The sequence below is a fragment of the Abramis brama genome, assembly GCF_963993115.1.
Source record: "Abramis brama genome assembly, chromosome: 24".
Classification (NCBI taxonomy): Eukaryota; Metazoa; Chordata; class Actinopteri; order Cypriniformes; family Leuciscidae; genus Abramis; species Abramis brama.
Window position 1 is genome coordinate 5456968 of NC_139986.1, and position 17235 is coordinate 5474202.

The following is a 17235-nucleotide window of genomic DNA, read 5'->3' on the forward strand; positions in this document are numbered from 1 at the left end:
CCTTCATATGTGTCAATTTTTTGTCACCTGTTGCACATGCTGTTCAAGATATTTTTAGCTATAAATTATTTGAGGTGACAACTGCTTCAAATGCACCTCTTTCAATCATTAACCTGTTAAAAGGCTGTCGCCTAAATGTTCACTAAGAGAAGAAAACCTTAACAGAAGAAAATAAAAATAATAATATTCATTTTAACTGTTCCCAAACACAAATGTACTGCTGTTTGAATGTGAAGACGAGTAATTCTCCATGGAATGTGCATATAACAAATTGAGGGAAAAAAAAGAAATGTAAAAAATATTATTTGCTACAATTTTATGTACTAACGTTACAACATAAAAAATTATATTGCCAAACAAAAATATTCGACAGACAATCTGAAATGTTAAGTGTTTTCACATTCATATCTCATAGAATTAGTAAATACCTTACAACAATCAACTCATTTTCAGTAAATAAATATGCTAGCTTTATATTAGTTTTTTTGCACGGTCACACTTTATATTAGGGTCCGATTCTCATTAATATATGACTTTTGCCTCAGTAAACTCCTAATTACTGCTGTGAATGAATTTTAATTAATCAACTTTAATTTAATCAACTAACATTTGTTTTTCTTGTAGGAATGACATTCATATGCTTTTAATGTTTCCAAACTCTTTGGGGAAAAACTTGTGACTTTGAGTGTATGTGTCTATGGGTAAAAATAACATATTTTTGGGAAGTTAAACTAGACAGTCTGTTAGAACAAATGAAGTCATCATTAAAACCTTGTGATAAGTAATCACAAGATCAGAGTTTTCTTTACCTAGTAACAGAGGGGTTTGCATATGAAGAACCAATCAAATAGTGGGGAAATTATGTAATGCAGCCTGAAATTTATGCCATACCTCTATACTATAAAAACTGTTGTATATGTATTTTTCGGGGGGATTCTCAATGGAATTTGTCCGAATGATCAGAGGATTATGTTTAGAATAAGATGTCTGTCAACGAGAGCTGCAGGTTTTGCAGAGCTGCAGACACGAAACGAGCGGTTTGTGTGAGAAAACGAACAGTAGCCTATTTATATAGTTTTTACCTCTCTGAGGGCGCGCGCGCATCCTGGTGTGTGACGTGTACGCAGACTGGTGCATAGATATATACACTAGAAGTCGCCTTGTCTACGGCAGTTCATTGGAACGAATGTCTTTAAAGTCAGCGTGAACCGGAAGTTGCAAACGACTTTTCTCCAGTGTTGTGACGTATTTCCCAGTGAAAAGGAATATTGAACAGAGGGCAGGGTTTTACTCTAGCGCTCCTCCTCTCCATCTCTCGCTCATAACAGACTAACGGTTTGAGGGGAGTGGTTAAGCGTTTCCCAACCCAAGTCCTCAAACCTAAGTCATCAGGGAAGGTCCTCCAATGCAGAGGGGAGGGGCATTTTCAGATTTTGATTAAAGATTATGAAGCCAAAATTTTTTTTTGTGTGGATTGACTTGCATGGATGAATTGTTCACCACAAAACGATCAATTTAGGCAAACAAAGTAAATATGGTCAATTTTGATTTCATGTGGACTTTAAGGCAACATCTAGTGTATATATCTATGCCGCTGCGGTCGTTTCGGATCTGCCGCAAATGCTGTACAGTGATCACCGTCCAAAAGGTCACGGTCATCGTGCACCCCGAGCTGCCCAGCACGAACTCCTAACTTTTCTGCCTCCTTCACTTGGTCCTCCATTAGTGCAACAAGAGGGGAGACGACAACAACTATCGGCTTTGCATCCCTATCGTTCGCCTTAGCTAACTCATTAGCGGAGTGAGCTGGAGAATCAAACTTTTCCCGAAGCCCGTGGGGAGGAGGGTCACAACATCATGGCCACCAACAAAACTTAGCAAACATTGTTCTTGCTCCGGCTTTAACTTCTATATATTCGGCAGTTTTGCAACAACGGACCGAATAGCTTTTCTCACGTCTTTCTCCGCTGCCATTACTGAACTCCAACGCAAACTGACGCACTACATCAGGGGTGTCAAACTCATTTTCACTGAGGGCCACTTCAGCATTATGGCTGCCCTCAAAGGGCCGCCAAGCATTTGTGCTTAGGGCACCCAAATGGCTAGCGCCGGCCCTGATCAGGGGATGAGCCCGAAACATCAGGGGCTGGGTAATAATGATTTGATACAGAGAATAATGTATTATTATATATATGCAGGAGCAAACTGGCTCAAAAATTCAGCCCTGGCACTGTAGCCACACCAGCACACATTACCACACAGTCATGCGTATTCAAATGTGAGGTAGTTAGGGGGGTTCGGGGACATGCTCCCCCGATAAAATTTGGATTTCTCGGACCTACATGTGCATTTTAAGGTGTTTAAAGGCCAAAAAATTTGGATAACAATAGCTTTAAAAGCATGTCAGTGGGCAGTAGCATAAATTATTTGTCAAGATAACAGATTCTTAAACATGAGAATGAGGATACATATTGCAATGAATGATCCACACTACAAAATGGAAATGCAGAATGTTTCTGCTTATTGTTGACAATACACAATCACATATTCCAAACAGGAATGGCCTTAAATGAGAAATCTTTCAAGGATTATTTTGCATAGATGTTACATTTCAATCAAAAACCAGTGCAATCTTTTTGTGTCCAGAGGCAAATGAGCAATTTATATTAGCATTAAAGATTGGTTTCAGCAACTTGTTTCTTTCCTGAGTTAATCAATGTTTTTGGCACTAATCAGTTTAAAGTTCAATTGTTCACTCATAAAGACAGTCACTTGTCGCCACCTACTGGCTTAATGATGCAAGTGGCGCAAACACAGACAACCAGAGTGATACAAATGGTGAAAAGGATAATACTGGTACATATTATATTAAATATTATGTAATATATTTAATATATTTAAATAAATATATTATTATATTAAAATAATATAAAATATCAATATATTATTCTTCAATCAGTTCTATGCAGCAGAATCAGATTTAACAGATTTATTTTTTGACCAATTGTCAAAATAAAGTATAGTCCTACAAAGCTATTTTTATTAGAGCATGAGCAGAGCAGGGAGAACGAGAGGATCGTGATTCGTGCAATTTTACCAGTGTTGACCAGCACGGCTATACACACCATGTTACAGCACAGTAGTGCTATTGCAAAAAGAAACAAGTCCAGAGAAATTTCATGTCGGCACGTTTTTTTTTTTTTTTAGCGGACTTTGCCTTTCCGGTGAGCGTGAGCAGAGCTCGCAACACACACACACACACACACACACACACGGAGGTTGCTTGCGGAACATTGAGCAGAACGCGCTGTGAACACGGAGCGGAGAGCACAGCGCACACACACAGCGGAACGCGCTTAGAAGTTATGCATGTTCGGAAGCGGACTCGCACGCAAAGTCATAAAACACGCTGAGCCAGAGTCAAACCATCGCCGAACACGGAGGGGCGCGGCGGCTTTTTAGTATATTTCGGCCAAAAAACGAAAATGTTATTTTCGGCCGAAAATTTTCGGCAGCCTAAATTTCGTTGCATCCCTAATTTTAAGACACCCATGCTCTCGCGGGCCATATAAAATAATGTGGCGGGCCGGATTAGGCCCGCGGGCCTTGAGTTTGACACATGTGCACTACATCAACGTCGTCGTTCTCAGCCACTCCCTCTGTTTGCTGATTGGTCCTACAAAAAATTGGTTTCTGGAAACCTAAGAATATACAGCAGTCCCAGACGTAGTACCAGAGGTAGTACTGAAGGAAAATGAAATTGAGCGGAAGTGCGTAGGAGGGCGCAGCCAGGCTAAGTTTAGGTAGGAAGCTAGTTTAGAAAACTAATTAGTTAGGGGAACAAGTTAGACTAGGTAAGATATCCAAGTGAGGACGTCGCCAGGAGACGAGACTCAGATATCAGCTACCCGAGTGGGGACGTCGCCAGTAGACGAGACCCAGGTAGTTAGGTTTAGGGAAAAATATCCACGACACTGCTTATCAATAGTTAGTAAGGTAGTTGCTAAGTTCAGGTATTGGGTAGGATTAAGGGATGTAGAATATTGTCATACAGAATAAGGCATTAATATGTGCTTTATAAGTATTAGTAAACAGCCAATATCCTAGTAATATGTGTGAGAGATTGTTTTTTAATTAACCATAACTAAAATTTATTTTTCTTGCAGGTTTAACATTTAACATTTGAGAAAAATATATATAAAAAAAATTACCAACACTTTAGTCAAGCTAGATAGCTATCTAAATATAATAGCCCCATGACATTTAGTCAACAAACTAATAATCATATGATTTGGGTCTAGGTCTAAATTTACTTTATCCGTAACAGAGAATGAATATGCACAATCATATTAGAGATAAATGATGTGATGATGATGAGTAATATGTCATGCTAACTTATGTTGTATTATTTTTGCTGGTGGGAGTCTCTGTGATTGATATGAGGTCCTGATCATGAATAAAAGCATATTCGAAGGCATCGGTTGGAGTCTGTTTGGTTATTGCAGCGCAGCGGGTTTAAACACTAGAGATCTTACTTCTATTCTCAAGTGATAGTGTTTAGTTGAGCACTAGAGACCTTATTCTCAAAATCGTTTCATACACAGCTAGCCGTTGATTATCTCTTATGTACATTATTGTGTTCATATTGTAATGCAAGACACTTTTGCTGCTACTGAGGTGGGATACGGGTAAGGTTAAGGACAGGTTTGGTGGTATGAATCACTTGTGAATTACAGCTTGGTTGGTGGTATAAATCCATTACAGCTGTACATACTTACATGCAGGTATTTTTGAAATATAGGCTACAATGTGAAAACGTGTACATACACAATAAGTGCATTGTATCAAAAGAAATTATTACAATTTTTTTTTTTTTTTGCTTTTTTTTTTTTTGCATGAATACAAATGAAACATTGTTTATAATACAGTCACGATTTAGTCATGAATGTGGTATGGCCAAGTTTCCAGATCACTTAAAGAGATAGTTTACCCAAAAGTGGAAAAAAAGTCATTAATTACTTGACTTCATGTCGTTACCGTTCATCTTCGAAACACAAATGAAGAAATAATAAAGAGTGAATAAGAGCTTAAATTTAATCTGTTCATCATATAAAGTGATCCAGTCTCTTCAGAAAATTTGGACTAAACCAATCGATTTATGTGGATTACTTTTACGATGTCTTTATGAACTTTAAGCGTCAAATTGGTAGTTGTGTAGCTGTCAATGGAGGGACAGAAATCTCTCAGATTTCATAAAAAATATTTTCATTTGTGTTTCGATGAACGGAAGTCTTAAAAGTTTGGAATTACATTAGGGTGAGTAACTGATGACCGAATTTTTTTTTTTTTTTGGGGGGGGGGTGTTAACTAACCCTTTAAAGAGATTATGGAGATTATGACAATATATATATATCATAATAGTTCAGTGTATGTACTCAATTTCCAATTTAATTGAATTATTCTATGATTAATCAATGCATTCTCAGTGTTGACACAAGGGGCGCTATAGTGAGTATTAGAATTAAACGAGTAGTGAGATCAACTGCAGTCAAAACAGCAATTTGAAGATAATCTTGCTGAGTAAGTTAGTTAATATCAACATGCTTATAATAAGCCCCTTGTGGAAAAGTGTATTGAATGTGCACATGAGGTCTACTTCAAATCTTAATAGTATTTTATTTCTTTCTTTTTTTTTAAACTGTACTTGCAGATATTAATGGAATCAAAGGACAAAAGAGGGTACACTTCAATTACTTTTTTAACACACTTACACTTTTAAAAAGTGCACTTTGATATATAATATGACATACACACCAACACACAATGTTGTTAATGTCTCTTCCTGTTCTTTATAGAATTGATTTTAAAATCCTCTTATTGGTTTTCAAATCCCTAAACGGATTGGCGCCTGTTTATTTGTCAAGTCTTTTGTCCATTCATAAGCCGTCGAGATCTCTCAGATCTTCAGAACACAGGCTGCTGACTGTTCCTAGGGCAAGACTAAAAATGAGAGGGGATCGGGCTTTCTCGGTTATTGCCCCCAAACTGTGGAATAGTCTCCCACTGTGTATTAGAACTGCTCAGACACTCTGATTTTAAATCCAAGTTAAAAACTCATTTTTTTTCTTTGGCTTTTAATGTAGTGTAGAGACTGCATAAGCTCTTTTATTGTTTGTGTGTTTGTTTCTTGTGTAAATGGTGCTATCTATGGGATTGTAAAGCACTTTGGTCAACTCTGAGTTGTTTTAAACAGTGCTATAGAAATAAACTTTGACATTGACATTGACATTGACATATATATATATATATATATGACAGCCTACAAGTTTCAACATAAAATACATTAAAGTATATTGAAGTTTATCATAAATACACTTACAGTACATTCAAAAGCACACTTTAGCCATATTTTAACATTAGAATTTTACTTAATAACATGCAATTAACTGTACGAGAACATGAAATTCAGTTTGCACTGAAGTATATTCTTCTAAAATATACTATTTATGTCATATGTATTCTAGTATGCTAATGTGTACTTATTTTTTTCACAAGGGCAGGATAACATATCTTTGTTAAAGGCACCGACATTTGAGCTCTATCATTCTAAGTACTGAGAACTGTTACTGATACAGTAACGTAACTAACTAGCATTGTGCTTTGGTAGTACCTTAAAATCCCCAAAACACAGATGAATACAAAATTTCAGCTATGCCTTTTCCATTTAAGATGTCTTAACAGTGGGTGTTGAATCATTCTTGGTGCTTGTTGGATTGAGCAGTCCAGAGGTACATTGGGAATTGACATTCATCTTTGAGCTAATGCTAAAGTGACTGCTAGTTTGTCCAGACCCACAGCCTAGCAACCTCAGTAGGTTTTTGCGAAAGTTCTGTCCAACAAAGCTATAAAGAATGGGGTTTACACAACTGTTTAAATAGGAGATGCAGATGGTAAATGGCATGGCTGTGTCAATAACATCCAGTGTTTGGCAGTTTTCCACCACGCCAAGCATGGCCAGCAGCTCCATGAAGTGGAAAGCTTGGTGAGGAGCCCAGCAAACAAAGAAAGCTAGCACAGTAGCGGCTATCATCCGTAACGTTTCATCCTCCCGAGAGCGAACGCTTTTCCTCAACACACCCCTGGAATCCAGGAGTGCGCGACCGATAAGGCAATAGCAGGTGATTATCACAAGGAACGGCACAAGAAAACCTAGAACGCTTTTTAGCACACTAAGGGTAACTAAGAAGTGTATCTGCTCACTGTGGTGCCACACAGCGCACAAAGTCGAGTTCCCAATGTCATACACACTCCTGCTTAGCGCTGTAGGTGCACTGAGGAGCAAGGCAAACAGCCATATGAGTACACACGTGAGGTTAGCGTAGAGAAGTGTGCGCTGGCGCCTGGAGCGCACCGGATGTACGATAGCAAGATATCGGTCAATGCTAAGAGCGGTGAGGAAGAATATGCTAGTGTAGAGGTTGAAGATGACCAGTCCTGCGCTTGCCTTGCACAGAAAGGTGCCGAACGGCCAGTGGTAACCCGTGGCTGTGAAAGTGGCCCACAATGGCAGCGTAATAAGGAAGGTAAGGTCTGATATAGCTAGATTGAGCACAAAGACGTTTGCTACTGTTTTTAGCTTCATGTAGCGGTAGATGACAGCCACCACCATGCTATTACCAATGACTCCTATGACAAAATTGAATCCATAGACAGCCGGAATGAAGGTGAAGATGAAGCCGTGTCTTCCAGACATATTGCAGTTCACGTGGAAGGCATCACTCATTCCTGAGGTTTTGTTCTCCATTTTTCGGTCCACTATTGTTGCTTATGTGACGACGAATGGGTTCCGCTACCTACAGGGTATGTCTTGAGTAGCCAACACCAGATTTGGGGTAAATGCCTCCTGACACCTATAAAAGAGAGCAACGAAAACTGTCAGAGGAAGAGGCATCATAAGCACAGCCACAGGCCGTAAACATCGGCCATGAAAGAGCTCCTGCTACGTCCCCTTATTACGCCCCCTTCTGCACATTAAAACTGTCTTCACTGATCATGCTACTTCTGCTATCAAAAACAGATGCTTCATGATAACACTGAGCTGACCACCTGGAACCCCTTTAAAACGCTCTCTTAGTTAATGAGTGGTGACAGTGAAATTGTAATGTGTTTATCAGAAGGTTCTCAGTCATGGAAACATGAAAAAAATCTATCTATCTATCTATCTATCTATCTATCTATCTATCTATCTATCTATCTATCTATCTATCTATCTATCTATCCATCCATCTATTGTTCTATCCATCATTATATCTATCGTCTTATCGTTCTATTTGCCGTTATATCTGTCGTACCATCCATCCATCCATCCATGTATCTATATATCGTTCTATCTGTCGTACTATCTATCTAACGTTCTGTCTATCATTCTATTTGCCGTTCTATCTGTAGTACTACCCATCCATCCATCCATCCATCCATCCGTTCATCTATTGTTCTATCTGTCGTACTATCTATCTCGCGTTCTATTGTTCTGTCTGTCATTCTATTTGCTGTTCTATCTGTCGTACTATCCATCCATCCATCCATCCATCCATCCATCCATCATAAGGATTATAAACGTTTTGCAAAACTTTCAAGCCAGGCTTTGTTCTAATATTCAAAGTTTGACTTGACAACCTCCACTTTCTTCTTAAATGTTACAGTCATACGAATGTCTTTTAAATTCAGTTTATTTTAATTTCTGTACATTCACATTTGAAATGCAGACCTTCAAGGCTGTATTACTACTAAGGTCAGAGATATTATTTTACATTTGAGTGAAACTGCTTTTTCCATTTTCTCATAAAATTCTTCTTTTTTTTTCCTCTTGACTATCACTCAGTAGACTGGGTCAAGAAGCGACAATAACATACACTGTTAGGTCAAATATTAATGAAAAAAACTGGAAAATTTAAACTTCACAATAAATGAATGAATTGAAATAGTTTTAAACTTGATTTTCTGTTTTGTATTCTGGAGTTGACAATTACCACATTTTGCACATCACAGATTATTTATATTCTGTTGTATTATGATGGTGGTTGGTTTTTAGGGTTGTATAATAATTCCACATTTAATGTGTTAAATTCATACAACAAGTTACTGTATTATAGCTACAGTCTCTGTGCTCAGTGCAGTTAACATGATTTTCTAACTACAGAATTCATTAATGGATGATATAGAAAGAGAGAGAGAAAAGTGCTTTAGAGCATTGTTGAGTTGTTATGTTCCATACACACTGTGCTGAAACGAGCTCAGCATGAGAATTTCTAATCAGCACACACCTAAATAAACAGGTCACCAGGGGTCTAGGCTGTGGAAAGTGCCTGAGAAAATCAAACCTGTTTGCTCTTAATAAATGAGCGTGCTGCTACCAGGATAGAATGAGGAAAAATTATCCACGTTGAACATTGTTTATAAATGTCCAACGCTTTAATAAAAAATGCTTTCTACATCACAAATGTAATGTAGGCCTCAGTTTGCCACAAGGGGGCACACTAAATTATTTTTCTTCATGGTTTCAGCTGCAATTTTAAAGCAAAAATATTGAATCACAATGACCAGTTCTGACCACAGTTCAAATTCAGGAACTAAACTGGAATTTAAGTTTAATTTCAATCAATTCTGAAAGAATCATCATTCTGCATGCATCCATACAATTCTTCATTTACACACCTCACATTTTAGAGCAGTTTCATTTATATGCCAAGTGAGCGTGGGTTTCTCTGGTTTCACAGGCGAGACATTTTAAAAAGTGTGCATTCTTCTGTAAAAGCACCAGCCATATCAGTTACAGATGTGGTGGTGTTCATTGCTAAAGAAAGAGCACAACGTCGGGGTGCCAAGGGTAACAGGATAATGAAATATCACCCCTGCATTTCTCCTCCTCAGGCCCGCAAGATGCAATAAAGCAGTTCCGCACATGTCACCATTTGATTTAGCCCTGTTTTCTTTTTTAAATGAGTGTAACAGTAGGCGGCTGTAAGTTGACTGTATAGTGAACACATTAACTAAATGTGCATGACTAACCCACTTTTAGTTGTGCATGTGTTGTGTTCTCATGCTGCTTCTCTGGATACAATGAAATACCCGCAACAAATATGTCTGTAAAGACAAGAGCACAAAACAGGAAAACCGATTTTGTGAAGACACAGCACCAAGCTAACTACTCTTAAGCTAGATAATAATTATTCTTAATTGTTCCTCCCAGACAGCATTTACAGCAATTGGACAGCAAATGGAAACTTTAAATGGAGACCATAAAAGGCAGAAATTACTTTTACATTAGTTTGCCTAATGACATTAAATATGCCATTTACTCTGAAGTACTGTTCGGGGTACAGAAGAGCCTTGGTGTTTTCCCAGTTGTACTGTACAGTTGTTACATTATGTATTTGTACATATAGAGATTTAATTTTTTTCAAGTGTGTAGTGCTGAAACACTATTGTAATTGTTAAAATTTCCAAGGATCCGCATTCTCCTCTAAAAGTGATCGGGCAGACCAAACCGTAAGTCGGAGAGACTTGAAACTTGAGGGATGATAGTACAGTACCCACCCCGTCTACGTCACCAAAGCTCGGCCCAATCGGCCTGATGGTGAGGCTACAGGCATCTAAAAATTTTAACTATGTGCAATCTAGTGTTGTCAAAAATATATATTTATTTCGACACTGAAATATCTGAATAGATATAGGATACCAGCTGTGCGTTCTCACTCTCTAATCTCTCCGAAAGCAAGTTACACACAAAACAGCCTCTCCTCACTCACTCGTTTTTATTAATGCCTTAAAGCCATTGAACCCTGGAAATTGCTGCTGTACATACATACACACATATATATATATACATATATATATATATATATATATATATATATATATATATATATATATATACAGTAAAACCAAAATTTATTCAGACACCTTCAACATTTCTCACATTATCACAGTTTATTCGCTATAGAAAATGGTAATAAAATATGAAACTTTGGTAACTCAAAGTTATCAAATAAGTTGATATTTCACTGGTTTTGTCCATCCTTCTGTTAGACTGTCTCACAAATGAATTAGGTTGAATATCTGTTAGCCGTTAAATTTGAGTACACATTTAGATAATACCAATTTAGCTCAACCAATTACTAATTTTGTTCAGTCTGTGGTGTAAAAAGGTCGCATTAGCAATTAAAGAAAAAACACTTTAGCAAAATATGGTCAGGTCAAAGTGTCTGAATAATTTTTGGTCCAAAGTCTGTATCAATTCTATTGGGAGTCACTGTATGAAGAATTTTTGGGTATAATATGTCACCGTTTACTTTATTTTGCCATCCTCACTTACATAAATGAACTAATAATGTCCTGCACCCACTAGTAAAAAAATATATAAAACAATATATCTGGTGTCTGAATAATTTTTGGTTTGTGTGTGTGTGTGTGTGTGTGTGTGTGTGTGTGTGTGTGTCCAAGGCCTAGTTCTTGTTTAGTCTAGGTGTGTCCATGATGGACACATAACTTAACGGAAAGAAGTTACACAAGGGCAGTCTTACACAAGAATAGTCAAAAGTGGAGCCTAAGAAATATCAAAATATCAACACTCTGTTTAATCAGAAGTGTAGTGTGAGCACCACCATCTGGTAGAGTGTTAGACTGGCCACTAAAATCATCACTGATCTAGTTAAAGATTTACTCAGTCTGCTCTTCTCTCACTTTGGAGAGGTAGACCACCATGAGGAAATTTACCTCACCAGCACAAGTGTGGCCACTAAAAAAACAATTATCTCTCCTTACCCGCTGGGACAGCAGAGATGGGCTTTATATATTTCTGTTGACTGGGCTTTTAAAGCAAACGGCTGTTTGAATTAGGCCTAACAGCAGATGGAGTGACACGGACATCTGTCGGACATTTTGTTTAGCAGAGCAAAATAAAAGCCCAATGCAGTAATTTAGCTTCTGTTATCGTGTTTAAGTTCTCATCAGATAGATACAAGCTGCCACCATGGGAGTTGTGGACAACAAATATTAGTTGGCCTTGAGACTGCAGCTCAATAAAACATTGGCTCTGTCTGAGCTCAAGAGATGTTAATGTTTTTAACAACAAGATTTTACACAATCACTCCGTTCCAAAAGAGTTGCCTGCAGAGGGAGCATTTTAATGCATCATAGGTGTGTTCCCGAGGCTGTTCTAAAAGGTAGACAGCGTAATTATGCTGCCAAATTTAAAGGTGGCATCACATGTATCATTTGTGGAGGAGGGAATCCCAGAATGTACTTCTGAACCCTTGTGAAAAAGAAGCGCACTTAACTGTGCACTTGTAGTGCAATCTTAAAAGTATATATATATTTAAAAAAACCCCTGTAGATTAATTAAATAAAAGGCCACTTTGGTGTACTTAAAGAGAGCAGCCTGCACTTTTATGACTGTTTCTTAAAAAGTGCACTTTGTAAGGTCAACTTAAAAGTTTTAAGTACATGTTAAATCATTGTTTTAATAAACTTTTATCATGCTTTAAAAAAAGTATTTGATGTGTAACATACTAAAGCACATATACTTTGTCATAATTTTAACTGAAGTGTGTTATTTGACATTACATTTAAAGTTAAGATATTTTAAATGTACTAAATTGCAACTTCATTCATTACAAATGTGTAATTACAAATACATACATGTTATGTTTTTACCATAAATACTTGACAGTATATTCTGCTTAACCATATTTCAAAGATAATAGAAGCAATTATGAAATTACATATAAAGATGTTCTTAAAATAATTGGTTTTAATTGTATTTTTTAACATTATTTAATTGCAATTAAATTGATTTTATGAAAACATTACATTCAGTTTGAGCTTAAGTATATTATTTCTGCAATTTATACTCTTTTTAAAAGTATGTCAAGGGAAATCTTAATACTAAAAATTATAGTTTCAAAATAAATAAGTGTAACAAATATAGAGTATTTTATCAATATTAGTAGTTGTGTCTGTTACCAAAGGCTGCATCCAAAATCGCATACTTCCCTACTATAGGAAAAAACTAGGGCTGTCGTGAGTTATCGCATGATTGTCGTGTGATTGTCGCATGATCGCATGATTGTCGTGAGTTAACTCGTGATTAATCGCACATTTTTTTATTTGTTCTAAATATACCTTAAATTAATACTTTTCAAGTTTGTAATACTCAAATCAACATGGGCATGGATAAATATAGATGCTTTATGCAAATGTATGTTTATTATTGAAACCATAGTCAATAGAGCATGAAGACGAGACATGTTTCAAAGGTCATAGATGTTTTTTCAAAGAACTTGTTCATGTCTATTAGACACATGTAGAAAGAACAAAGAAATACCATGTTCCCATTACTTCTCTTTCTTTGCACTGAGCAATTTACTAACAAAAAAATGTTTAGATTTTTGCATGACAGGGCAGTCAAATGTACATTTAGCATTTATTATTACATTGTAGTTTGTCTCTCTCTGTGCCCATTTTGATGAAGCTAAATTCTCAGTATATTTTACTGTTTCTGTTGTCAAACAACGGAATGAATTTGAAATGGTGACTGAAACGCGACCCAATAAACATAACCAGCTCTCCCTTCCAAGACGTTAATCTGCACAAAAATTCTGATAATCGAGCCGTCGTCTGGTGAAATCAAATACACATAAGCTAAAGACAATATCCGTGTATATTTGTAAAATTAGAGAAGCAACATAATATCTGTTTAACTGAATTAAAGCGCTGCTCCTCCGCGCGAGACGCAGAGAGAGAGAGAGAGAGAGAGAGAGAGAGAGAGGCGCGCGCGCGCGTGCTGAGAGAGCAGTACCAGCGGTACCGGTAGATTCTCAGAAACTAAATAAGGTTTGGGCGCTTTGTTGAAGGAAAAAAAATCGCTAAAGGGGTCTGCAATGTCGCTAAGTTGCCAACACTGTGTATCTCCATTTCTCCTACTAGGGGTTGGGCCACGGGTCAAACAGAAAATATGCGCTGCGTTAATCGCCCGTTAAAAAAATTAGTGCCGTTAATATGATTTTGCGTTAACGCGTTATTGACGCGCTAACTTTGACAGCCCTAGAAAAAACAAAACATTATGCGACCAAAGAAGTATGTCTGAATTGACAGTACTAATAAAAGTACCCGGATGACCTACTATTTCTGGCGAAATTCTGAAGTGTGCATAGGAAATTTTGCACGGGAGAGGATTTGTGAATAGCACAAGCGATCCAACTGATGCCGGTAGGTCACATGATAATGGCAACATGGTGAATGTAGTAGTGTCCAGATTACATTCATACTAAATAGATGGAACATACTTTTTTGTACCAGTCTCAAAGTGAGTACTCACTCAAAATAACTACCTACTCAAGAGAGTATGCCATTTCAGACGCAGCCGAAGTAGGTTCAGTTGGCAGCCATCTTGGAAATTCCCCCTGTGAGCTATTTCCAGTCATGCAAATACATATCCTATGAACTTGAATGGCGAAAAAATCTGGGGGAAACCAAAACCTTTGAAATAGTTTGTCACAAGCATCACTTAATTATCATTCAAAAATCCTCTCCCATGGCCTCATGGGATAGTAAAGTGTCCATCGTATACACACTTCAGAATCTCGGCAGAAGTAGCAGGTGATACAGGAACTTTTCATCTACTGTTAAATGAATACTGTGATACACTTTTCAGATAGCCTACTGTTTTTCGCTTACGATATAGTAGGGAAGTGGGCATATTTGGATACAACCACTGGACTTTTAACAGAAAGGTGGGATTGTCAGAGCAGACAGGAAGCAATGTGACAGTCTCCAGCTCTCATTAAAATGATGATTCAGGTCACTTTGTTGCTGTCCAATTGCACTTTAAAATGGCTCTGGTCCTATTTTTATACCTATTAAAGGATCATGCCATTAGCTTAGCAACATGCTAACATATAACATTATACTAAGCCTGCTTTTATTATCACAGTGAACACTATACTGATCTAGATAATTTCCCTGATCTATTTTTACTTTGTATTTTTTCATTTATGGAGTTTATTGTTTCAGGAAAGCAATATAATTTAAATCATGTTCCTGTCTGTAAGGTACATTGCAGACAGTCATTTTGTTGTACAAACAACATTTTGTTCCTCTGTATATGTCTACATGACTGGAGTGGCAAAAATTTGTCTTCATTTAGATAGCAAGGTAAATGTGTGTGTTAATGACAGTCTTCTTAAATGAGCCATACCATGCCTTTACTGTATGTGCAGAATGATGGGAACAATGCACCAGACTAAAAGTGCTATGACTGTCATAACAGGCTTTTGCTAAAATAACTTCATTTTTAACCATCACACCCATACAAATTTCCAAAGGAATCAATCAGTGTGACTTTTTCTTATAACTGAACACAGTCTTGCTCGTGCTAACTATACAAAATGACTCCATATTGCAAAGTTCGAGGTATCATTCATGTCTCTTGCAGAAAGAAATCAGGCACTTCCTTTTTAATATTTTTAATCAATTTATATATTTTAAAGTTAAGGGCAAACTCTAAACTATAAGCACTAATAATGATAGTGATTCGTGCTTTATCATTACAAATATACATGATATATATATATACATACATGCATCTATTTAGGATTTCATATCTGTGCTCCATGTTTGTGAATTTCAATTCTGTTTTCAGTTTACTATCCAAACTCATGGAAAGGTATTCATTCTCAATAAACAGGGTTAGCCTTTAGTGCATTTGGCTTGTTCAAAATTACATTTAAATAGTATTCTATTTATCTAGAAATCAGAAAGTGTCCTACCTGATGAAGTGGATAAGAACTGCAGACCAGTGCCCTATTACTGAACTGCAAGAACAAGACTAGTCAAATTCGCCTGACACTTACACACACCTCATCGTGTACAAACACAATCCACCCCCCATTGATGAAAACATGTCTCATGTCTGTATTTCCACAGTGTGTGCTTGTTGAGACCACCACCCCCAGCATACACCCACTCGACATTAACGCTCCTCCTATCTGAGTGGTCAGTTATTTCACTCCATCCTCCCATGCCATGGGTCGTGCAAAGGCAAATCATGACAACTCTAATTGGCCTCCCCCAAAGATATATTAATAGCGCTGTCTCCAACGTCAGACATTGGAGATGAAGAGGAAATTGGTTGTCTCCTGTTCCTCTTAAATCCTTCACGATCAGATGTGACTTTTCCATTCCACTTTGCTATCAGTCAAATAAAAATATGTGAGTACAAACACTGCACTGTGTGGCCGTTACGTCACTGGTTGAGTCGCACACCACTTGACGTACTCAGTGTACAAACTTGTGGGGTTGCTGCTCAGAGGTCTGACATCTGAGACTGTGAAGGATAGGAAAGGAAAACAAAGTAGGGAAGCAGAGGTCTGGATGGGTAGGTTGGAGCCGGCAGCGCGTAGACATGAGAAAGAACATGGAGAACTTGTTTTTCAGAAAGCTTTATGGTCTGACCTGTGAGGTCAGGTCACCTGATCCGTTTCTGCAATCGGTGGATGTTCTTTCATGCTGGTTCAAATTCAGTTTACCTCTATGTTTGCATGACCAGTAGGGATAAAGCTCTGGGTCCGCTGATTTATGATCAGTGAACCCAAAACATAACCAACTATTTTTTAGATGGTTCTTTTGGGCACACTGGAGTTTCTCGTGTGACTCTTCTGAAGTTTTTACATTTGTAGATTGAGACCATTCCAAAAATATTCTTATTTTATAATTACAGCTGTTTGTTCTTCATACCTTAGGGTGAAAGGAATAAACATAAAGCTTAAATAAGCATTCTCCATAGAGAAGTAATAACTAATTTACTATCTCTTATGTTGTTCCAAAATAAATAAGACTTTCGTTCATATTTGAAACGTGATATATACACTCACCTAAAGGATTATTAGGAACACCATACTAATACTGTGTTTGACCCCCTTTCGTCTTCAGAACTGCCTTAATTCTACGTGGCATTGATTCAACAAGGTGCTGAAAGCATTCTTTAGAAATGTTGGCCCATATTGATAGGATAGCATCTTGCAGTTCATGGAGATTTGTGGGATGCACATCCAGGGCACGAAGCTCCCGTTCCACCACATCCCAAAGATGCTCTATTGGGTTGAGATCTGGTGACTGTGGGGGCCATTTTAGTACAGTGAACTCATTGTCATGTTCAAGAAACCAATTTGAAATGAT

The 17235-nt window shown here is 37.4% G+C and overlaps 1 protein-coding gene across 3 annotated transcripts; it reads right to left on the reverse strand.

Annotated features, from left to right (window-relative positions):
• Positions 1-2933: 2933 nt before the first annotated feature.
• agtr1b (angiotensin II receptor, type 1b) lies at positions 2934-16157 on the reverse strand. 3 transcript variants are annotated; one of them, XM_084102589.1, is made up of 3 exons: positions 15828-16157; positions 10073-10143; positions 2934-7910 (listed from the first exon to the last, which is right to left on the reverse strand). In XM_084102589.1, the coding sequence occupies exon 3, from the start codon at positions 7802-7804 to the stop codon at positions 6725-6727; it is 1080 nt and encodes a 359-aa protein (XP_083958715.1). In that variant the 5' UTR covers positions 7805-7910; positions 10073-10143; positions 15828-16157; the 3' UTR covers positions 2934-6724. The 3 variants fall into 3 exon arrangements, with proteins under 3 accessions (XP_083958715.1, XP_083958716.1, XP_083958714.1); XM_084102590.1 differs by lacking the exon at positions 10073-10143 and having other exon boundaries at positions 15918-16157; XM_084102588.1 differs by lacking the exon at positions 10073-10143 and having other exon boundaries at positions 2935-7910; positions 15828-16156.
• Between the last annotated feature and the right edge of the window lie 1078 nt (positions 16158-17235).